The 23,113-nt window shown below is 52.0% G+C and overlaps 3 gene segments (V, D, J or C); all 3 read left to right on the plus strand.

The window, feature by feature from the left end:
• The first annotated feature begins 3,701 nt into the window (after positions 1–3,701).
• On the plus strand, positions 3,702–11,266 carry LOC134524750 (T cell receptor alpha variable 4-like). The segment is given in 4 exon segments: positions 3,702–3,753; positions 5,247–5,529; positions 8,969–9,023; positions 11,174–11,266. Coding segments are annotated over 4 exon segments (483 nt in total).
• Positions 11,267–12,221: 955 nt separating this feature from the next.
• On the plus strand, positions 12,222–13,030 carry LOC134524751 (T cell receptor alpha variable 12-1-like). The segment is given in 2 exon segments: positions 12,222–12,267; positions 12,675–13,030. Coding segments are annotated over 2 exon segments (402 nt in total).
• Positions 13,031–17,869: 4,839 nt separating this feature from the next.
• Positions 17,870–19,059, plus strand: LOC134524480 (T cell receptor alpha variable 1-1-like; the record flags this gene model as incomplete). The annotated part of the segment is given in 2 exon segments: positions 17,870–17,918; positions 18,779–19,059. Coding segments are annotated over 2 exon segments (330 nt in total), but the record flags the coding sequence as incomplete, so codon positions are not given.
• Between the last annotated feature and the right edge of the window lie 4,054 nt (positions 19,060–23,113).

Raw genomic sequence — 23,113 nt, forward strand, 5'->3', positions numbered from 1 at the left:
CCTGAAGGTGGCATGCTGGCAGTAGACTTGGAAAAGACAGGGGGCACAACCAGGCTCCTTAGGAATAAGTCTGGGGGTGGCAGAATTTCGGCTCCCGCCAGTAAAAAGGAGAAAGGACCTGTAGCCCAGCTGAAGTGCTTATACACTAATGCACGTAGCATGGGTAACAAACAGGAGGAGCTGGAAGCCATTGTGCAGCAGGATAATTATGATGTAGTCGCCATCACAGAAACGTGGTGGGATGACTCACATAGCTGTAGTGCTGCCATGGATGCCTATAGGCTCTTCAGGAAGGATAGGCAAGCAAGGAGAGGCGGGGGTGTGGCCCTGTATGTTAAGGAGTGCTATGAATGCTTTGAACTTAATGATGGTGATAATGAGACTGAGTGTTTATGGGTAAGAATCAGGGGCAGGGCTAACAAGGCAGATATCGTAGTAGGAGTCTGTTATAGGCCGCCCAATCAGGATGAGGAGGCAGATGAAATATTCTGTAAATGGCTGGGAGAAGTCTCAAGATCGCGAGCTCTTGTCCTCGTGGGGGACTTCAATTTGCCGGACATCTGCTGGGAATACAATACAGCAGGGAGGGAACAGTCTAGAAGGTTCCTGGAATGTGCTGGGGATAACTTCCTGACACAGCTAGTGAGAGAGCCAACTAGGGAAGGTGCCCTGCTGGATCTGTTGTTTGTAAACAGGGAAGGTCTTGTGGGGGATGTGAAGGTTGGAGGCTGCCTTGGGAACAGTGACCATGAAATGATAGAGTTTTCGATTCTGCGAGAAGCAAGGAGAGGGGTCAGCAGAACTGCTACCCTGGACTTCCGGAGGGCGGACTTTGGGCTTTTCAGGAGCCTGGTTGACAAAGTCCCCTGGGAGGCACTCCTCCAGAGCAAAGGAGCCCAGGAAGCCTGGATGATTTTCAAGAAGGAAGTCTTAAAGGCGCAGGAGCAGGCTGTCCCCATGTGCCAGAAGACAAGCTGTCGGGGAAAAAGGCCGGCCTGGCTAAACAGGGAGCTAGTGTTGCAACGTAGGGAAAAAAAGAGGATCTATGGCCTCTGGAAGGAAGGGCAGGCCACTCAAGACGACTACAAAGAGGTAGTTAAGCTATGTAGGGAAAAAATCAGGAGGGCCAAAGCCCAGCTGGAGCTAAACCTGGCTTCTGTTGTCAAGGACAACAAAAAAAGCTTCTATAACTATATTAGTAATAGGAAGAGGACTAAGGATTATCTCTGTCCTCTAGTAGATGGGGCCGGCAACATAGTGACCAAGGATGAGGAAAAGGCTGAGGTACTTAATGAAGTCTTTGCCTCAGTCTTCAGCAGTAGGACCAGTTGTTCCCTGAGCACCCAGACCCCTGAGCTAGAAGACAGGGATGGGGAGCAGAATGAAGCCCCTGTAATCCAAAGGGAAATGGTGAGGGACCTGCTTCAGCACCTGGAGGTGCACAAATCTATGGGGCCGGATGGGATCCACCCAAGGGTATTGAAAGAGCTGGCGGAGGTGCTCGCCAGGCCACTTGGTATCATTTATGAGCAGTCCTGGACAACCGGGGAGGTCCCAGCTGACTGGAGGTTAGCAAATGTGACACCCATCCACAAGAAGGGCCGGAAGGAGGATCCGGGGAACTACAGGCCAGTCAGTCTGACCTCGGTGCCTGGGAAGGTCATGGAACAGATCCTCCTCAGTGCCATTACACGGCACATGCAGGAGAACAGGGTGATCAGGCCCAGTCAGCATGGGTTTGTGAAGGGCAGGTCATGCCTATCAAACCTAATATCCTTCTATGATAAGGTGACCCACTTAGTGGATGAGGGAAAAGCTGTGGATGTTATCTACTTGGATTTTTGCAAAGCTTTTGACACTGTTTCCCACAGCATTCTCCTGGAGAAACTGGCTGCTCATGGCCTGGACAGGTGTACTCTTCGCTGGGTAAAAAACTGGCTGGATGGCCGTGCCCAGAGAGTGGTGGTAAATGGAGTTAAATCCAGTTGGTGTCCGGTCCCCAGGGACCCCAGCACCCCAGGGCTCGGTGCTGGGGCCGGTTCTCTTTAATATCTTTATCAATGATCTGGATGAAGGGATCGAATGCACCCTCAGTAAGTTCGCAGATGACACTAAACTTGGCGGGCGTGTTGATCTGCTTGAGGGTAGGTTGGCTCTGCAGAGGGATCTGGACAGGCTGGACCGATGGGCTGAGGCCAATGGTATGAGGTTCAACAAGGCCAAATGCCGGGTCCTGCACTTGGGACACAACAACCCCATGCAGCGCTACAGGATTGGGGCAGAGTGGCTTGAAAGCAGCTCGACAGAAAAGGACTTGGGAGTGTTGGTGGACAGCCGGCTGAATATGAGCCAGCAGTGTGCCCAGGTGGCCAAGGCGGCCAACAGCATCCTAGCCTGTATCAGGAATAGTGTGGTGAGCCGGACTAGGGAAGTGATCATCCCCCTGTACTCGGCACTGGTGAGGCCCCACCTCGAGTACTGCGTTCAGTTTTGGGCCCCTCGCTACAAGAGGGACACTGAGGTGTTGGAGCGTGTCCAGAGAAGGGCTACAAAGCTGGTGAGGGGTCTGGAGGACAAACCTTATGAAGAACGACTGAGGGAGCTGGGGTTGTTTAGCCTGGAGAAGAGGAGGCTGAGGGGAGACCTTATTACCCTCTACAACTACCTGAAAGGAGGTTGTAGAGAGATGGGGGCTGACCTCTTCTCCCTGGTGACAAGTGATAGGACGAGGGGAAACGGGTTCAAGTTACGTCAGGGGAGGTTTAGATTAGATATTAGGAGACATTTTTTCACTGAAAGGGTTATTAAACATTGGAATAGGCTGCCCAGGGAGGTGGTGGATTCACCATCCCTGGAGGTGTTTAAAAAAAGAGTAGATGGGGCACTTAGGGACATGGTTTAGAAGTGGCTCTTGTCAGGGTAGGCTAAAGGTTGGAATTGATGATCTTAAAGGTCCCTTCCAACCTCAACAATTCTATGATTCTATGATTCTAAGGGGTGTGCCCAGTGGGGAAATTTTCTAAGGCCATCTCCCCTCCTGAATATCGATCAGCCTGAGCTCACATCCAGCTTGGAGACAGTACAGCCAAGGGCTTTCCCCCTTGCCTTTGAGAGACCTCAGTGAGATCAGAGCCAGGGAGCTCTGCTGGGAGAGCTCAGCCAGGGCAGGTTCCCCTCTCTGTGGAGCTGCTGTTTCTGAGCTGAGGCTCTAGTGCAGCCATGATAGCTGACTGTTCCTTTTCTATTGCTACCTGAGAGCTTCCAGCAGAACCCCGTGCCCTTCCCTTCCACATCTGGTTTTAAATGTCCAAGTTTCCAATGAGACATATTCGAGAAAATAAGAGTACTGTTAAAATAGCAAGCACTTGACCTCCAAACCTTCCTGCCATGCCCTGCTGCTGTGCCGTTTGCCCTCCCCTTGGCTCCTTCCAGAACACCGGCGTCCCCGTGGCCGAGGTGCCCGTGCCGGGGACAGCCCGCGCCCGCCCTCCCTCACCGCCGGTGTAGCTGCGGGCAGCTCCGCTCCGGCCGGTCTCTGCCGCGGCGCCGCCTTCCTGCTCAGGGCGCAGGGCTGAGCCCCGGGGCGGAACTGGCGGAGGCGGAGAGGAGAGTAGAGGAGGCGGCGGAGAGGAGGCGGCGCGGCCGGAGCAGAGAGCCGGGGCTGGCGGGGAGCAGCGAGGGGCAGACGGCGGAGCGGCGAGATGCGGTGGTGCCGAGGCACAGGGCTGGCAGGGCTGGCCGCGCTGCTGCTGGGTGCGTGGGACTGGCGGCGGTGGATGGGGCCAGGGTTGTGCCCGGCGGGTTCCACGGGTAGCCCAGCGACAACTCCTCCCTCTCCTTCTTCAGCCTCTCTTTCCCCCTCCTGCCTCTCTGACATCTTGACCATGAGCCAGCAACGTGCCCTTGTGGACAAAAAGGCTGACGGTATCCTGGGGTGCATCAAGAGGAGTGTGGCCAGCAGGTCAAGGGAGGTCATCCTCCCCCTCCACTCTGCCCTGGTGAGGCCGCATCTGGAGTACTGTGTCCAGTTCTGGGCTCCCTGGTTCAAGAAGGACAGGGAACTGCTGGAGAGGGTGCAGCAGAGAGCTACCAAGATGATTAGGGGACTGGAACACCTCTCTCATAAAGAAAGGCTGAGGGATTTGGGTCTCTCCCGTCTGGAAAAAAGATGTCTGAGGGGGGATCTTATCAACACTTTTAAATACTTAAAGGGTGGGTGTCAGGAGGATGGGGCCAGGCTCTTTTCAGTTGTGCCCGGGGACAGGACAAGAGGTAATGGGCACAAACTTGAGCATAGGAAGTTCCACCTAAACATGAGGAGGAAGTTCTTTACTTTCAGGGTGGCAGAGCACTGGAACAGGCTGCCCAGAGAGGTGGTGGAGTCTCCAACTCTGGAGACATTCAAAACCTGTCTGGACACATTCCTGTGTAACCTGCTCTAGGTGACCCTGCTCTGGCAGGGGGGTTTGACTAGATGATGTCCAGAGGTCCCTTCCAACCGTATGTTTCTATGATTCTGTGATCTTTTGTGCCCCTTCCCAACACCCCGAGTCCCCTCTTCCTGTTCTCCCTCTTTCTTCCCCACCTCTGTTGGTACAAGACTCCTTGCACGTACACCAGATTTTTCACGCACGCTCTCCTTCCCCTGTGCATTCTGCAGTTCTTATTGCCCTCAATATAGACCTCTCTCCTTCACTGTAACAAGCCCTCTCCCTGTCTGCTCTTTATCCACTCACACACTCATATTCTGACTCATCTCTCCATGCATCTACCATCTCCAAAGCCTCTTCCTACTCCTCGAGACTCCTCTCTCATCTTTCCCTCTGCTTCCTTCATATCCATAACCACAAATTGTCTTTTCTGCACCGTGCCATTATTCCATATATCCTCTCATCCCCCTGTGCTTTCTGCATTTATTCTTCTTCTCAGTTCAGCCCTTCATCCTTCACTGTAACACTTCCAACTTTCCTGTCTCCTCTTCTTCTCTCCACCAATGCATCCATCCACCCATGCATCCATCCCTCCACCTGGCTTTCATTCTAGCTCTGTATTCATCCATTAAAAAATCCCTTGCAGACTTGTCCCCTTGCTCCACAAACCCACACGAGGATCACTCTCGATGCCCACTTGGTCCTCATTTGCTGCAGTCCAGCTCTATCTACAAGCCACTCTTTCTGACGATTTTTCTGGCAAAAGAGCCATCAGACCTGAGTGATTTTTGGCCTTTTCTTATACTTTCTCAGCAGTGGCTGTGGGAAGAGCCCAGGTGCTGCAGGAGCCGTCAGCAGAGACCACCGAGGGCATCGGCATCAACATCACTTGCTCACACCCCAACATAAAGCCTTACGACTCCATCCACTGGTACCGTCAGCTCCCGGGACGAGGCCCCGCACTGCTCCTGAGCACTCTCAAAGACTCCAAAGAGCTGCGGGACCCGCCGGGGCGGCTGTGGGTGTCGGCAGAGCGCCGCTCCAGCGCCCTGTGGCTCGCCCGGCCCCGGCGCGGGGACGCGGCGGTGTATTACTGCGCCCTGGGAGACACGGGGAGAGGAGCCGGGGCTGCGGCCGGGCGGGAACCGGCGCGGGCGGGGCCGGGCGTGTGTGTCGGGGCCGGGGGGACAGCCCCGCGCGGGCCCGCCAGGGGGCGCTGCCGCTCCGCCCGCCGGGGCCGCCTCGCCCCAACCGGCCTCTCGCCCCGGGCCGCTTCCCCCCGCCCGACCGGCCCCGGCCCCGGCAACCCCGCGCTCCCAGCGGGACGCACACAGAAATCCCCCGCCACACTGCCGCCGCCGCCGGGGCAGGAATGGTGCCCGGAGCGCTGGCCGTGTCCGGCGGGGCCCGGCAAGGAGCGATGGCAGCCGCCGGCCCCGCTGGCGCCCGGCCAGGAGCAGCGCCTTTCTGCTCCGCACAGGGCGGCGGGCGGCAGAGATCCTCCTGCCCACGGGCAGCCGCCCAGCCCTCGCTCCTGCCGCACGGACCGCCCACTGCTGGCATGGAACATACAGGGCCTCTTCTCGGCCTTTTGACTTTCCCCACGAGGATGCCGAGGGAACCCTGAGCAGCTGCTTTCGTCTGCTCTGCAACCACGGGGACTGCAGGGCGCAGTTGCCAATGCCAAATGGTCCTTAGAAAAGGACAACCAGAAAGGGTTTCTCATTTCATTACTCTCTGAAAGCTCAGATATACAATGGAAAACTGAGTCCTCCAGCCCCACATTTTCGCAGAGCTTTCAAAATGTTCCTGCTGGCATTACAAAGTCGTTGCATGTGTTCAGGAGTTGAAGCTCCCCAGCAGCAGGAGAAGGGCATGTCGAGGTCAGAGGCACTTCAAACGCTCCCCACAGGGGCTCAGTGGTGAGATCAGGAGCTTGTTTGACAGGATTCAGCACCTCTGGAGTTGAGGCCCAGGAGACAGGGCAAAATGCTTGGCCTGGACACACTGAGCACAGCCTCAAGGCATGCCAGGTTCCTCCTGGAGGAGTGAGTCAGAAAGGGATTTGCTGAGTTGCCCTCAGGGGCTGGAGGTCTGAGGGGAGTGAGAGCTGGCAGGAGCCTCTGGCAAGAGACTGTGGGCTCCAGCCAGTCCCCGGGGAACCCTGTGTGACTCAAATAGCTGACAGAGGTGGTCAAACCCCATGGGCAGAGGCTTCCAAGGCACAGAGTGAAGGATCAACCCTGCTCTGTCGTAGGACGTCGGAGTGGGAGATGGACCCGGAGTAACGATGGAATCTCAATATGAGTATGATCGTTCTCCCTCCATTCAAGTTTTCACAGAGTATATATAGACAGGCAATAAGAGCACGCGCTAGTGGCAGCTATATGATTGGCTTACAGTCTCTGTTCACGCACTGTCCATGCAGTTCATTCACAGATCAGATTGGTTACAAGAATTCACATAGTAAATTGCTTAGTCATTAGCACAACATGTTTTCTACCTTCTCAGTCCCCGTTTTTCCCATGTACTAATTCCATCTTCTACCACCTGTTTTGCCCTTAATCTAATCTCTCATAGTAGGGAGGCTGGCTCACGTGATCATTTTCTCTCAGACACATTCCTACAATCCCCCCTTTTTCTTCTTGAGCCAGCCAGACCTTATGCATGGCATTTTCTATCATGTCAGTCACTTTGCGGAGAACACACGAGGCTACCATAATCAATAATAATATAATCAACAGTAGCATGAGGCCTTGCTTTAGTAAGTCTGATAACCATCCTGTTATACCCCATGAGTTTGACCAATCATCGAAACCATTTTTGACCACTTTTAATTTGGACATGTTATCCTTGTTGTGACACTCTTAGCAAGTTATATACTAAACACAATTAAAAACAGAATCAAAAAGAACCCTGTTAAGGCAATAAATACCCAGATTCCTAAATTTAGCCCAGAAAGCCAATTTCTTTGGATTTACCCACGAGAAATCCTTTTGTAATATTTCAAATACATTGCGGTTGCTGACAGCACGAGCGACCCTGGAAAAACAATCGTGGTAACATTTCGATCATCATAGTTACTGGTTTTGAAAAGGTATGTGGCAAAAATACCCACTCTAACGCAGTCAGGCTCTTTGCGAGTGCATCATCCCACTGTCCTATCAGGGCATAAAGTTGAAATTCTTGTAGGAAGGTGTTCAGTGCGTCTTGCAGCAGTAGTAGACTATATCTTATCTTGCAACATACTGTAATGCCTTCAGAGCTGTTGGGGTTAATGAACATAGAACTTGGGGGGGGGGGGGGGCGGGGGCAGACACAGTGCTTCAGGGCATCCCCTGTACCTTCAAAGTGTGCTCATGTCTCTCTCCCCCTCTCTGACCTGACACAGCCTCCTTATATCCTGCACTGGATTGAGTGGAGAAGTACAGGCTAGAGTCGCTGCATGCATGGCCAGTGCACGCAGCGAGTCCCACCAGACTCTCCTGCACTGGATCGAGTAGAAAAGTACAGGCTAGAGTCGCTGCACACGTGGCCAGTGTATGCAGCGAGTCTCACCAAACTCATGATCCAGCTTTGCTAACAGCAGCTGTCTGATACGTGACTACATTGTTGTAATCCCTTCTTGTTATCTTCTTCTGTGAAGGTCGGGTTCTCATGGATACACACATAGTTTTTAGAGCAACATATTCTACAACTTGTTCAAGGGTACGATGCAAAGCAGCATTTACAACTAACCGTATAATACTTATTAAACACAGCAAACAGCATACTAAACATAACAGACAAATTCCTTCCACACAGGCAATGAGTATAATTTGCTTCAACCAACCCCACCCCCAAGTCCATCCAGCAAAGAGATTCCACCCAGTGGCCTCCACAAGTTGCTGGTTCGGTCGGTGCAGTTCCTGCAACTGGGCATGGATGGATTTGGAGTGGTCACTTAGATTCACACAATACAGTCCTTTAAAATCTTGACAACCATGTCTGTGAGCTGAAAGCAAAAAATCAGTAGCAGTTCTGTTTTGCAACATCGCATATCGAATACTATCTACATCTAGCAATAACTCAGAAATAGCGGTACTAGTAGCATTGTTAAACTTATCCTTGGCAGCAAGAGAGTCCTTGTTATCACGAATCCTTGGCAGCAAAAGAGTCCTTGTTAGCAAGAGCGCATGCGGACTCCCTGTTCTTGCTGGTGCTGTGCTTTGATCTTCTTCCACAACAGGCCAAGATTCCCAAGCAGCTAGATAAGGTGTCTTTGAGTCCATTACAGGCTTATGTCATCCAAATGTTTTTCTTGCCAGCACCCAAGACTGAATAACAATTGGTGTGATATTTGTGTTTTCCAGCACCCAGGTGCGAGTCCCTTGCGTGTATTTACAATCCTCCTCGCCGATCTTCCGTTGCTTTCCCATATTCCACCCCCTTGCTCAGGAGACCGCTTCTGCTGGGGTTCATTTTAGTCTCGCAGGGTATAACACAGAGCAATCTACTAAGGCATGCAATAACATATACACATATAGAAAAAAACCAAAACCATATCTCTATGGTACTGCTTTGAATCAGGTGTCCTATTTCTCTTTTTCTGATGCTTTCTCATAATGCTTATGGCATACTTTTGTGCTAACATGGCACATTTCCCATCTAATTGTTCCTGTTTGGTTTCTTTTTTTTTTTTTTTTTTTTTTTCTCTTTTTTCTTTTTTTTTTCTTTTTTTTTCTTTTTTCTTTTTTTTTTCTTTTTTTCTCTTTTTTCTCTTTTTTTTTTTTTTTTTTTTTTTTTTCACCCATCACTTACGACTGACATACAAGTCTGCCTTTGCACCAAGAGCTCAGTTTCTCATTTTTCCTTAAGTTTCTCATTTTCATACAGAGCATCCTATAGATTTTGGCTCAACTCCTTTTCCCAATCAACCATGACCTTATAGACAAACAACAAACAACCAGCGATATGCCCTGCACGGGCGAGCCGTTCCCGAGAGTGTAAACGTGTCGGCTCATGAAAACTCCCCCAATATTTCAGGACTTCCATCGGTTCTACAGCCCATCCTGGTGTATCTACCTGGGGCGCGCTCGCCTTACGTCTAAACACTGTGTATATACAAACTTCTTCACTTGACGGAGTGTCAGCCCTAGATGCATACGAGAACAGTACCACACTGGCAGAACACCTGCTCAAGTGGAGTCACCTAACGACACTGCACACAACAAAAAGCAAACAGTAGCACACACGCTGATCAGCAGGTATAAGCCGGCGCCCACACACACACACACAGCAGACATACAAAAACAGCACTTTTATCTCAGGGGGACGACTGGGGAGGGGAGGGGGTGAGGTGGGCAATGTCAGGAGCAAACAGCTCCGGCTCTGTCCTTCTCTGCTGACATTCTGCCTCCTCCATCGGCCTCAGGTGGAGCAGAGGGGATCAGCAGGGGATCGTCCCAGACCTTCGGACCTGGCCTGTTCAATCCCCCTCCCGTGGGTTGTAATGCTGCAAAAGCCCCGGCTGCTGTGGCTCGCTCCGCGTTCATATCTTGTAAGGTCGATAACACCAACCACCATGTCGTCGCTAACGGTGATGCCTCTTTGTCTCCTTTACTTATCACTTCCCACAGTTTATTCCCAACAGCCTCCCGTATTTCTGGTTTGAAAGCTGTCTGGGGCTCTGGTGCGAATCCATTCTCTCTGCACCAGGTTAACAACCTTCGGAGCATACGCTCATCGTATTTCACCCCTCTCTTAGAGAGGATATGCAGGAGAAGTCTTAATATAGCCCCTTCTTCTTTTGTTACTTGTTGCCCCATCTCCTGCCCCAGCTTAATCAATTTGAGCAACAGTTTCGCTGGTGTTTCAATCCCTCTCTTAGAGAGGATCCCAGCGAGTAGCGTGGCCGCAGCTTCTGTTTCCATAGCTGCGCCTGGGAGGTGAGGAGCGACCTCACGCCGTTGTCTGCTCCCGCTGATGCGCCCAAGCAGCACGTCTCCCAGCCGAAGTTTCCCACTCCCCTCCTCTAGCTGCTTACCGCAGTCTCGGAGAACTCAGTCGCGCTGAACCATCCTCTGCTACCAGATGTCGGAGGACGTCGGAGTGGGAGATGGACCCGGAGTAACGATGGAATCTCAATATGAGTATGATCGTTCTCCCTCCATTCAAGTTTTCACAGAGTATATATAGACAGGCAATAAGAGCACGCGCTAGTGGCAGCTATATGATTGGCTTACAGTCTCTGTTCACGCACTGTCCATGCAGTTCATTCACAGATCAGATTGGTTACAAGAATTCACATAGTAAATTGCTTAGTCATTAGCACAACATGTTTTCTACCTTCTCAGTCCCCGTTTTTCCCATGTACTAATTCCATCTTCTACCACCTGTTTTGCCCTTAATCTAATCTCTCATAGTAGGGAGGCTGGCTCACGTGATCATTTTCTCTCAGACACATTCCTACACTGCTCCTTATTTTCTTTCAACTCGATGACTTTATTTCCAGGGAACTCCTGGCAGGTGACAAACAAGGCAGAGCAACAGGTATTGCCAGGCCAGCACACACATTAGACACATGCTCACACACTTTATCCCCTCTCATACCTTTCTCCATCTGTCTTCCCATGCTTGCTCCTGTCCAAATGGCCTTGATCCCTCTCTTTCCCCATCTGCTGCTTCTCCTAAACATCCCATGTCACACACAATCCCCAAATACTTTTTCACTCTATCCCATAAGGCGTTTGATCCCCTTGTAGGCAGAAACATCCCTGAGTTTATGTGATGATCCTCTCTTCTCACACTTCTGGAGGGTGCCATCCCTAGAGAAAGTGGCTGATTGTGATACCTGAATGAAGAAGGATTTGATGTCTGTGAAGCAGAGGGCTGTGCTGGATGTCCTCCAGCCAAGAGAGGTGGTGTATCTTACTGTGGGTGGGATGTTTACAGCAGGTGCTCTTCCTAGAGACATTTCTCTTGAAAGGTCTCATCCATGGCCTTGGGAGAAAGGAGAGAAAACCCTGTAGGGACAGGAAGTCAGACACCTGGATCTAGGTGCTATTGGCCATTCCTCGTTCTGCCGCCTTTCAGACACTACCGAGGCACAAGGACCACATCACGGGTGCAAAAGTTCCTCTCTCAAACCCCATGACAGGTGAGTGCAGGCCCTTTTCCCTGGCTGGGCAGTGGATGCCAGGAGAAGTTCACTGCTCCCATGCTGGGGGCTGGTTGTGCTGGTTGTGATCTCCAGGAGGAGCAAAAAGCAGGAAAACAGCCTGCAGCCTCCTAGTGCCTGACAACAGACTGCTTGCTCTCTTCCTTCAGGCTTCCACAGGAGTTTTCAGGTCCTCAGGTCCCTTTGGCAGTGTGACCTGGAGCTGAGAGGCAGCGCTTCTACACCAAGCTATGTCTGCCTGAGGGGATGCTCAAGCACCTTCTGACATGGAACACTGTGAGAAGCCCGGCTGTGGCCTGACTTCCCAAAGACGAGCCTTCCCGTGCTGAACAACCTCCCCTTGGCCCTTGCAAAATTAGGGTCACAGTTTGATTTCGTTCCTTGGGCTGAGCACTTTAACAACTTCAATTAGTCTCTCTGCAGAGCCTCCTCGTGGCAGAGATGTGGAGTCCCAAGCCAGACAGTCCCAAACTCCTGTCTGCAGCAGCAGAGAAAGAGTTTTGCTCCACCCCCTGTGCTGAGGGTTGGTGGGTGCTTTGGGCTGGCAGAGGGAGGAGAAGTGGTGAACTCTCAAGCTTCAACTCCCGCTTCCTGAGACATGCTTTGACACGGGGTGCATGGGAGAGTGTGACATGGTCCTGATTTTCCTGGCAGCTCTGGTGGGACTGGCATATTTTGGTGAGACACAAGGTTCAGGCTGGGGAGGAGCAGGGCAAGAGGTTGTTGTGCCAGTGGTGGGAGAAGAAATTTGAGTTTGACTCTGCAGGAAACTGGGATTCATTCCACAGGGAGAGCAGGGAGTACAGGTGGGAATGGAAAATCATCTGGGAGATGTCAGCTGTAATGGGTATGGAAGGAGGACGAAGACTCTGCACATGCCTTTCAGTGCTCGCAAGAACCTTTCTATGGGTTATTTTTGCACGGGTGTTTAGAGAAAGAGAGAGCTGCTTGGGTAGAGTCCTACACTGGAAATGGAAACTTCTCTCCCAGGTGTATTTGACCAAATGCTGCCAGCCTGTGTAGGGATGGTTGAAATTCTAGGGGAAGGCTGGGTCAATGCAAGGAATGTTGGAATTCCTTTACACGTCATGCACAGAAGGACTCTGTGCTCCAATTCCCTCCAGAAAGGACCATCCAGGCAGGATACAACTCAACACTGCACTGCAATTTCTCCACCAGCTATTCTGGTGCCTTCACCTACTGGTACCAGCAGCTCCCAAAGCAGTCCCCTCAGATGCTGTTGTGGGTGAGCAAATACAAAGCTCATGTGGATTCAGGGAGGTTCTCCTCCATGCTGTCTGCAGAGGACTCCCAGGTGCTTCTGCATGTGCGGGACGCCGAGCTCCAGGACAACGCTCTCTACCTCTGCGCACTGAGCCCACATCTGTGCCCTCAGTGTGCAGCACTGCACAAGAAGGGGAGGGTGTACCCTGGGGAGTGATTCCCTCCCCACCACTGCTTGCATGGAGCTCTAAGCTCATCTTGCCCAGGAACCACACCCGGGTGCTGTGGTGAGGCTGGGTCTCTGTCTGCACAGTCTGTGCAGCAGGGAGAGGATCTGAGAATTGGTTAGGTTGAAAAGCATCTTTTGAGATCATGCAGTCCCTGTTAAAGCCGGGCCAGCCAGAGCAGGTTTCCCAGGACTACGTTCATTTTGGTTTTTCTGCTGGTGGGCACTCACTCTTCTCCCGTCAGTGGGCATTACTGAGAAGAGTCTCTTCTTCATTCCCTCCCATCAGCTATTTACACACATTGCCAAGATCTCCCACAAGCCTTCTCTTCCCCAGGCTGAACACTGCCAGCCCTCTCAGCCCATCCTCAGAGGAAACATGCTCCAGTCCATCCACTATTTTGCTGTGCTCACTCCAGTATCTTTCTTGTACTGGGGAGCCCAGAACTGGACCCAGCACTCCACAAGTGGCCTCACCAGCACTGAGTGGAGAGGAAGGGTCAGGTACCTTGTCCTGCTGGTGATTCTCTTCCTGCTGCAGCCCAGGATGCTGTTGGCCTGCCTTGCCACGAGGGTGCATTGCCACAGCAGGCTCAGGGACACCCCTGAGCCACTGAGACTGAGTGGGACACAGCAGTGAGTGTTCAGGAGAAGCATCCCAGAGGCTTCTTCAGCTATAACTTTTCCTGAGCGTCCCTCAATGACCACTGTGTGAGAAGGGGGCTCTTGGTAGGAGACGTGACTGCTCCTGTGGCTTTACTTCCCAGGTACAGAAGCCCAAAGTGGGAAAATGACTTCCTGGCCCTACGTCTGGGGATCAGGCAAAGCTTAGACATGTGAGCAGGACCCATCAACCAGGCATTGGACAAGATTCCCTGTTCAACCACTTGAGCTGTCCGCCTGCTTTTCATGTCTCCCCTCCAGCCCTGAGCACTCACTAGTACTTGGCTGGGGCGATGCCTGTGTCCCTGAGTCCCTCTGGGTTCTCTGCCCAACAGAAAACCACTGGTGGCTGCATTTCCAGGATGTGCATTTCTGGGCTCTAATTTGTCCCTCTGTGCACAAGGCTCTTGCCATACTAAGTCCCTCAGCCTTTCTTTATGAGAGAGGTGTTCCAGTCCCCTAATCATCTTGGTAGCCCTTTGCTGTACCCTCTCCAGCAGTTCCCTGTCCTTCTTGAACCGGGGAGCCCAGAAATGGACACAGCACTCCAGATGCAGCCTCACCAGGGCAGAGTAGAGAGGAAGGATGACCTCCACTCGATCTGCTGGTCACGCTCTTCTTGATGCACCCCAGGATGCCATCAGCCTTTTTGTCCACCGGGGCGCATTGCTGGCTCATGTCTGAGGCCAGGTTGTCCACCAGGATTCCCAGGTCTTTTTCCGCTGAGCCGCTCTCCAGCAGGTCAGCCCGCAACCTGTACTGGTGCATGGGGTTATTCCTCCCCAGGTGCAGCACCCTACGCTTGCCCTTATTGAATTTCATAAGGTTTCTCTCCACCTAGCTCTCACGCCTTTCCAGGTCTCACTGTATGTCAGCACAGGCTTCTGGTGTGTCAGCCACTCCTCCCAGTTTTGTATCATCAGCAAACTTGCTGAGGGCGCACTCTATCCCTTCATCCAGGTCATTGATGAATATATTCACTAGGACTGGGCCCAGTACTGACCCCTGGGGAACACCACTTGTTACTGACCTCCAACTAAACTCTGTGCCTCTAATCACGACCCTCTGAGCTCTATCTTTCAACCAGTTTTCAATGCTTAGGGGAAGGGTCACAGGTGAGGGGGAAAGAGGGGACTGGGGATGAGCAAGGGGAGCCAATAGAGAGGAGGAAGGAAAAAGGGAGGTACTTGCAAGTAGGCAGCGGCTGGTCAGTGCGCTTGTTGGGATGAGCCCTGTGCCCGATCACCACAGTCCCCTCTACCTTCTTCATAAATCCTTTCTTAATCTTCCTTCTGTCTACCTTCACTCCCTTTCCCATATGCGAGTGCTGCAAGGTCTGAGGGCCAGTAAATGGAGCGACTGATGTGCAAGAGAGATCTGGGTGCCAGTAACTGGGCAAACAACCAATGGCCATGGGGACTGTAGGCCTGGGTGCCAGTAACTGGATGGACCAGGGTGTGCTGCAAGGTCTCAGTGCCAGCAACTGGAGAAGAGGCCTCTGGTCACAGACCCTGTCGATCTCTGTGCCGGGGCTGGAGGGACTGGGGTGTAAGCAAGGCCTGGGTGCCAGCAACTGGAGAAGGAAGAACGTGTCCCAGGGCTCATATCTCTTGCTGTCAGCAACTGGAGGCACCACACTGCACATGTGTGTGTGAGAGGTCAAAGGACCAACGACTGCAGGGACTTCAGTGTGTTTTCTCCTGGGTGAATTGAACCCGACATGCATGGGTGATTATGTGGACTCTACCAGCATATTTCAAGCTGGCCCAGCCAGAGAGTGGGAGAAAAAGCTGTATCTAAAGTCTGAGACAGAGATGGGTAAGTGAGCTCAAGGCTAGTGCATGGCTATTAGAGAGCCTCATGTGGTGGCAATATCTGAGGGATCTGCAATTGTGAGGGTGGTTGTGAGAGGAGCGGGTGATTGCATGTATCTGTCAGAGAAAAACAGCCTAGTCTAGCCAGAGACCCCAGTGCTGGGTAAGAGGGCCCAGGCTGCAGGCAGGGCTATTGGATGGGCTGAGGGCCTGTGTTGGTATTTGAGACACGCACAAATGTGGGTGTGCTTGTGACTCCCGAGGGTGAGGGGGTGTGTGTTAGAACTAGGGAAGTGCATGTCACAGCCGTAATGGAGTCAGTCAAACAAAGGGACACTTTAATGATGAAGAGACCGGAGCATCTCTGGTAGGCTGAGAGAACTGGGCCCCAGCCCCAAGAAGAGAAGGCTCAGGGGAGATCTCATCAAGGCATACAAATAGCTGAAAGGGAGCTGTGAAGAAACTGGAGCCACGCTCTTCTCCCTGATATCCAGTGACAGGCATTTGGCACAAACTGAAACAACGGAGGCTCCGTCTGAACCCCAGGAAACCCTTTTTCACTGTGAGGGAGCCCTGGCACAGGGTGGCCAGAGAGGTTGTGGTGTCTCCATCCTTGGAGGAATACAAAATCCATCTGGACATGGTCCTTTGCACCCAGGTCTAGGTCACGCTTCCTGAGGTGGTGTGTGGACCCACTGACCTCCAGACATCCCTTCCAAACTTACCAATTCCGTGTTTCTGTAACACAAGACATGAGGAGGGTCTGAGAGGACTGGCCTTCTTCAGCCTTCAAAAGAGAAACTAAAGTTGAGAGCTTTTTCTAACACTTGATTGGAGCATGAAGAGCCAGATGGAGCCAAACTCCTTCTTGAGCACAGTGAAACAGAGAAAGGCAATGGCCATGGTCTGGAACAGGGGAAATTCCTACTAGAAATTTGGAGTTCTTTTTTTTGTTTTGTTTTTTTGTTCGTTTTTTTTTTTTTTTTAATCCATGCATGTTGATCCCATTAAGAATGGGACTCTGCCTCCACAGAGTCTTGACTAAACTACCACCAATTGGAGATAAGAAGGTAAAGGGGCATAGCACAGGTGATGTTATGTCCCTTCAGGTGCTGGGAGCCCCAGCTCTGGGGCATGAAGTAGAGCTCGAGTCGGGTCTGAACACATAGTGCAAATCCTGCCCATGCTGAGATTCATCTTAGGCATTGTCATCTCTGGAGTTTTCATGGCATTTCCTTAGAAATAAACCGCTCCCAATTTCTACTGTTCAGCAAAAGGGCATTTATATGAAAGCACAGTGCTTCACTCCCAGATCAAGACAAGGACGTGTTTGTGACAGCGTTGCCAAGTTTGCCAAGCGATATATACAGCTCAGCACAGCACAGGTCTGGGCCTACTCAGGTCAGGTTAACTTAACGACAATGAACAGTTTGTCCCTCTGCCATGAGTGGTGCGTGGGATCACTCTGGAGTTCACATGGCAAGGGGGTGGGAGTAGGGGTCCCCACCTGCAGTACCCCCACCCCTTCACATGCCCTTTCAGCTGTGGGTGCGGGGCTGCCCTATCCATAGCCCTCACAGTGCAGCACTCCAATGGGTGCCCCATGTTCTCCCTGGGAGTGGGTGTCACCACTCATCCCTCATCTTGCTTTCCAGTGAACTTATACCATTTTCCTAGGGTAAATCGTCCTTATCATCTCTGGGTTTGTGGCATCTACACAGCAGTTCTGGAGCCAGGTTCTTCTCTCACACTCTGGGTTATCCCACCAGAATAGGACAGAGACAGAAGCCCTGGGCTGCTGCACAGCAGTTTTCATCTTGTGTTTGGGGGAATCTGGGGGAGAGTTGTTTTTCCCAGGTAGCTGAGGAAATAATGGGGAGAAGTGAGAGAAATGGAAAAGACTTCTGTTCCCAAAGGAAATAGCAGTGTCCCCAAAGAGCTCAGGCCCCCAGGCAAAGTTCTGAAACTTCTCTGTGGAAGAAACCCCTGACGTCCAATATAAGCCAGCACTGGTGTTCAGAAGAGCAGGGGATTCTCGCTGGGGAGGAGGGGACTCCACTGTGAGCTCACTGGGAACAGCCTCTCCCCACCACTGGGACACGCAGAGCCCCCAAGGGCTCTTCATGGGGAAATGCTGAGAATGCCACTGGCTGAGGGAGCCACAGGTGTTGCTGCTGGAGGAGGGAGAAACTCAGAAGCAGCATCTGAGGCACAGGAAGAACAGATCTCTGCTCTTCCCCGCTTCCTCCTTTGCTCCCCCAACAACGTTGTTTCCGGCAGCTCTGTTATCTCGGGGCTGGGAGGGGGTTTTCTGACTCTCTCTCACTCCACAAAGAGGCGGGTTGATGTCGACATGCACCTCGGATCTCTCATCCTCACGGCCTTCCTGGGGCAACTGCTGGGTAAGTCCTGGTTTTCTATAAATGCATCCTTCTTCCCCCAAGGAAACCCTTGCCAGCCTGATCAGGAACATGCAGAGAACTACTCTTGAATTACAGGAAAACACTGTGAAATACCATCTCACATTTGTGGTTTTGCATCTCTGTTCTGAAGACGCTCTTACTGTTTGAAAGGAGAGAGGAGAGACACCTCAGACCTCTTCTGCTGCTCTTCTCTCACCTTCAATGCCTTTCTCTCTGCCTCTCTCTTCTGATCCACCTGCTCTCACCACAGGAGATCTCAGCGCTCTCTCTGCACTCTCACATTTTTTCTTTCCAATGCAAATCAGCAGAACTTGTATGCTCTCATCCCACTGACATTAACTGGGTGTCCCATTCTGCCTCCTGGATGGCACATGTCTGCCATGGCTTCCAGTTTTCCCCTGGTTGTTGACTCAGTCGGGGATCCCTCTTTCTGCCACTCAGCTCACCATTGTATGTACTCAGCGAGCTAGGAGCCCTCAGAAATGAGAGGGATGGGGAAGTAGAATGAATCTTTTTGACAGAGCTCTATGGGTGCCTCAACATGATGGAAGGATGCTGGTCCCAGCATGCAAACACTAGGCTACTACTGGGTAGTAGGAGCAGGAGCAGGGAGGAGGAGCAGGAGGAGCAAGGAGGAGCAGGGACTCAGCACAGCTCTTCTCAAGGTCCACACTGAGCTCAGAGCTCCACATTGCTACTCAAACTCCTCTCCACCTGACTGTCCCCAGGCCTCAGGATTTTCCTCTAAGGCAGATGACAGGGAGCCTTCTATGCTTGCTTTTCACACATGCTCGTGGTTTTCTTCCCCTGTTGAGCTGCTGACCTTTGCTTTCTTCCAGGCACCATGGGACAGATCACTGTCACCCAGCAAGGAGAAGTCACAGTGAAGCAGGGAGACACCTTCCACACAACATGCACATACCAGACTTCCAGCTTTTATGGCTTGGACTGGTACCAGCAGAGGAAAGGCCAAGGTCCCCAGCTGGTCTCCTATCAGGTAGCAGCTGGCCGCAAGCCCAGTGGCCGTCTCACCACCGTGCTGAACACCACCGAGAAATACAGCCTCCTGCAGCTGGAGGAAGTCGAGCTCTCTGACAGTGCCTTGTACCTCTGTGCAGTGCGTGACACCCCGGTGCAGGGAGCTTCCTTGGCTGTGCAAGAACCCAGGGGAAGGAGGGGATGTGTCTGTGCAAGGCTGAGGGTGGGGGAAGGGGCTGTCAGGTGTGCCCTGGCAGCGCTGCTTCCCCTGTACACCCAGGGATCTGCAGGACAAGATCCTGTGATGGAATGTTTTCTGTCCATTCCACACATTGATTTATGCAACCATGGTCTTAAATAGTCCCATACCACACTAAATGAAGGCACAGTCTTCCTATAGCCAATGCATTGGAAGTCTGGCAAAACACAAGCAGCACGCACATGAGCCATTGCATGTACATATTAGCGATTTATTCATCTTCACCACTCTTAATAACCACAGGCACATCCATCCTCCCCGACAACAACTGAGTTTGTCTTGTCTCAAGATGGTGACACCTTAAAACTGGTTCCATTGTGTTATTTCCCTCTTGAACATTGGCCATGGCAGTTGATGTAAAGAGATGCTGTACCTTTTCTTCACGTAGGCAGATCTCAGCATGGGGCCTCCATGCATCCTCATTCCCCTGTTCTCGCTGGGGACATTAAACATTCTAGTGGGAGCTGCTCAGTTCCTCCTGCTCATCTGCTGTGACGAACTGGCACTTTTGGTAGCAAGTGTCCTGAATCTGCTCAGTCACAAATGATCAAATTGTGTCTGAGCACTGCTCTCTTCCCCTAGAGGGTCCTTCTGTCCTTTAATCCCTGGGTACTGTGGTGGGGGAAACAAAGGAAACATCTCAAGGGAAACATCCCCATGAACAGCAGCTGCTGCTACAGAGGCTCCCCACACAGGGACAGGCGTTGCCCCTCACTCCACTGTGTTGGGGAGGACACTCATCACAGCCCCACAGACTCTCTGGGAATGTAGCAGCACCCACAGTAGAAGAATATGGAACTAAGGAGCTCTTAATACAATTTGGACATACACAAGTTCATGGGATCATCGGAGTGTGGCACACCTGGGACAAGCCAGACTCCCCACAGGTTGCAGACACTGAGGCTGGGCCACCAGAAATGACACTGACTGATCGCAGTAAGAAAGGCACTCAGCCTCTTCACAGCATTCCTTAAAATGCTATTTGTTAGCATTAAGACTAGAAAGAAAGAAAGGACCAGTATAGATAACCTGACAGCCCTTCAGATGATGGAACCCAGAACTGCGCTACATCAATTGCTGTCACAGAATGAGAGAATCACAGAATGGCTGAGGTTGGAAGGGAGCCCTGCAGGTCATCTGGTCCAACGTCCCCGCTCAAGCAAGGGCACCTAGAGCCAGTTGCCCAGGACGGTGTCTAGGTGGCTTTTGAATATCTCTAAGGAAAGAGCCTTGGCAACCTCCCCGGGCCTGCCAGGCCAGTGCTCTGTCACTCCCACAGCACAGGACAATGTGTTGTCCCCTTGACAGGGCACAGGACACTGTGCACATCTCATCCACAGAAGGGTTACACAGCTTTGGTCAGTCATGATTTCAGATCATTTTCATCAAAGGAAACAGATCTTGTCATCGTTTCTACTGTCAACAACTACGACCCTGCCAGAAGTGTATTGTACACGAACAAGTATCAGCAGCTTTCACGTCCTTATTTCTTGGAGTGTAAATCAAGGAGTTCAGCAAGGGAGTAAGAAAGGTGTAAAGAACAGACGCTGTTCTGTCAGTAGATGGTTTAAATCACCATTAAAAAGAAAAGAAAGAAAAGAACTTTTGGCTACAGTGCCCTTAATTGGAGCTGTAAAACCCACATGGATCCTGTGCCCTTTTCCTGCCTTTCCAGGATCATTTTTGTAGGGCTGGCCATCCTAAGGGCTGTTCCCTGTATTAGCACTCTAGACATTCTGCAAAACAAATCATGTTCCGGAGCATCACACCCATCACCGCACAACCCCAGAGCAGTTCTGGCCATAGCAAGAGGGACACCCTTCCTCAAGAGCTCATGGGGATGCTGACACCTCAGGGTCTCCTGCCTTCCATGGCATTTGTGGGGAGACACAGATCAAAGCAAGGTCTGATGCTCACTGGAAGTAGAGCAACTCAGAATATCTTCCTTAGCTCCAAGGAATGGTGCTCAAGAGAGGAGCCACTGCAGGCTGTCCCAACCTCCCACTCCTCTGAGAATGGAGACGGGTCTCCTTGTGCCCTCACCCCCTTCCACCCCAGAGCAACACCTTTCTCCTTTGGCAGCCTGGGGAGTGTCCACAGAGGAAAGGGAAAGGACTACATGGAGGCCAGGCTTGAATGCAATGGAGCTTTAATGAGTCCAAAGATGGAAAGGAAGTCATTCCAAATGAAGGACAGGAGTGTAGGGGGCCCTGGAGGCAGTCAAGAGTCTGCTGTGCTTGACCATGTAGAAGTCTTCGCATGATGTCTGTCTGCCTGCCCCATAGAAAGAGAGGAGAAAGATGATCCCCACCAGGCACATCTTGGTGGGACCTTGCTGCCAAGGGGAATTGAACGAAGCAAGGAAAATGAAAGAAGGACAAAGCCGTTCAGCTACACTGCAAACACATCCCAAATCCTGATCCTTTGCCCAGCATGATGTTCTGAGTTCCTCAGGGAATCTCCCTGGGTCTTTCCCAGCATCTTTATCAGAGGAGGGACCTTCTGCCACAGTAGCGGCTGGAAATGCCAGAGAGGTCACAGCACCCAGAGGTGATGGGCACTCCATCACAGCTGAGGATGCTGCCAACAGCAGCGGAGGTGGAGGATCCCACAACGGTGTTCTGTGGGAAGGAGCTGAGGATGGGGCCTGGCAGGGTCACCACCACAGCAGGAGGCTCAATGACAACGCAGGAATTCTGGCACTGCCTGACACAGGGCTCATTGCAGCTGTTGGCCAGTGGGGTCGGGCCACAGGGCCGGCAGGGCAGGCCCTGGTTGTAGCAGGACATTCTATAAGGGTTTGGAGGTGCACCTGGGAGAAAGGATACAGACAGTGAAGAGCACAAGGGTGAATGAGAAGCAGCCTTGTTTCCCCGTCACAAAGAATCTAAGGCCACTACTGAGTGGGGAGCAAAAAGCTCAGCCCAGAGCCCCATGGTCCTTATCGCCCTACAGAAAGCAGCCTGGACCATGGAGGATCTTCCCTAGTGCATAAACCAAAAGTTCCCTCTGCCACGTCCCAGCCTCTCACTAAGCAGACGCTCGCCCCTCTGACAAGAACATCCAAGCCCCAGCACAGGCCACAGACAATATCAGCTGATATGTCCATCAACAAGGAGAGACCTCACTTAGGAAAAGAAGAAGGAGCTGCAGACTCACCTGGTTCCCAAGGACAAGGAGGCCAGAGAAGTGGATGAGAGAGCAGGGACTTGGACTGGCTTTTATACCTGCCCTTCATTGCCGCAGCACCAGAGGCACCCTTTGCAGAGGTAACAATTTTTGCACAAGCTCATCTTGAATGCAAACCATCACAGCTAATGATATGGGCTGTGCTTTGGTTTCCAACACTGCTGCCTTTTCATTTCCAGGTTTGTTCCATGCCCATTCCCCATTCCCCAGTGAAGGCTTCCTGTGATCAGTGGGATGAAAGGCCCCAGGATTTCCAGGGCAGGAATGCAGCAGTGTGGACAGAAGAGTCAGCTCAAGTGCTGTATGGTTCCAGGGCAGGAAAGACGCCTCAACATAGGCCACTCTGTTGGGGCTGTTTGAAGTGTCGTTCTGAGAAAGAAGCTCCAGCCGTCCTCACGTAGACACCCATGGGCTCCTGTGCATGAGGAAGTGCCACATCCTTCTCTTGCCCTCCCTCCTCAGCTCACCCCAACGGTCACTTGATGTTGCCTTCGCGGCTGTGTGCGTTGCGCTGCTAGTTTATGACAACATCCTGCCTCACACTGCCCTCAGGAAACTGGCCAGTTTTGACTGTCTCCTTGCAGTCTGTGAGTACATCAAAGACACCATGGGCATGCCAGGGGCCTTGTACTATCCCAGAATGCCCTAGCCTTGCTGTGGTTGTCCCCAGATGTCCTCAGCAGAGCCCACAGTGCATTTTTATGTGTTTCCATCTTGTGTGCTTTTGAGTGCAGCCAGCTTTTTGTGA

Source organism: Chroicocephalus ridibundus, chromosome 17, assembly GCF_963924245.1.
Source record: "Chroicocephalus ridibundus chromosome 17, bChrRid1.1, whole genome shotgun sequence".
Taxonomy (NCBI): Eukaryota; Metazoa; Chordata; class Aves; order Charadriiformes; family Laridae; genus Chroicocephalus; species Chroicocephalus ridibundus.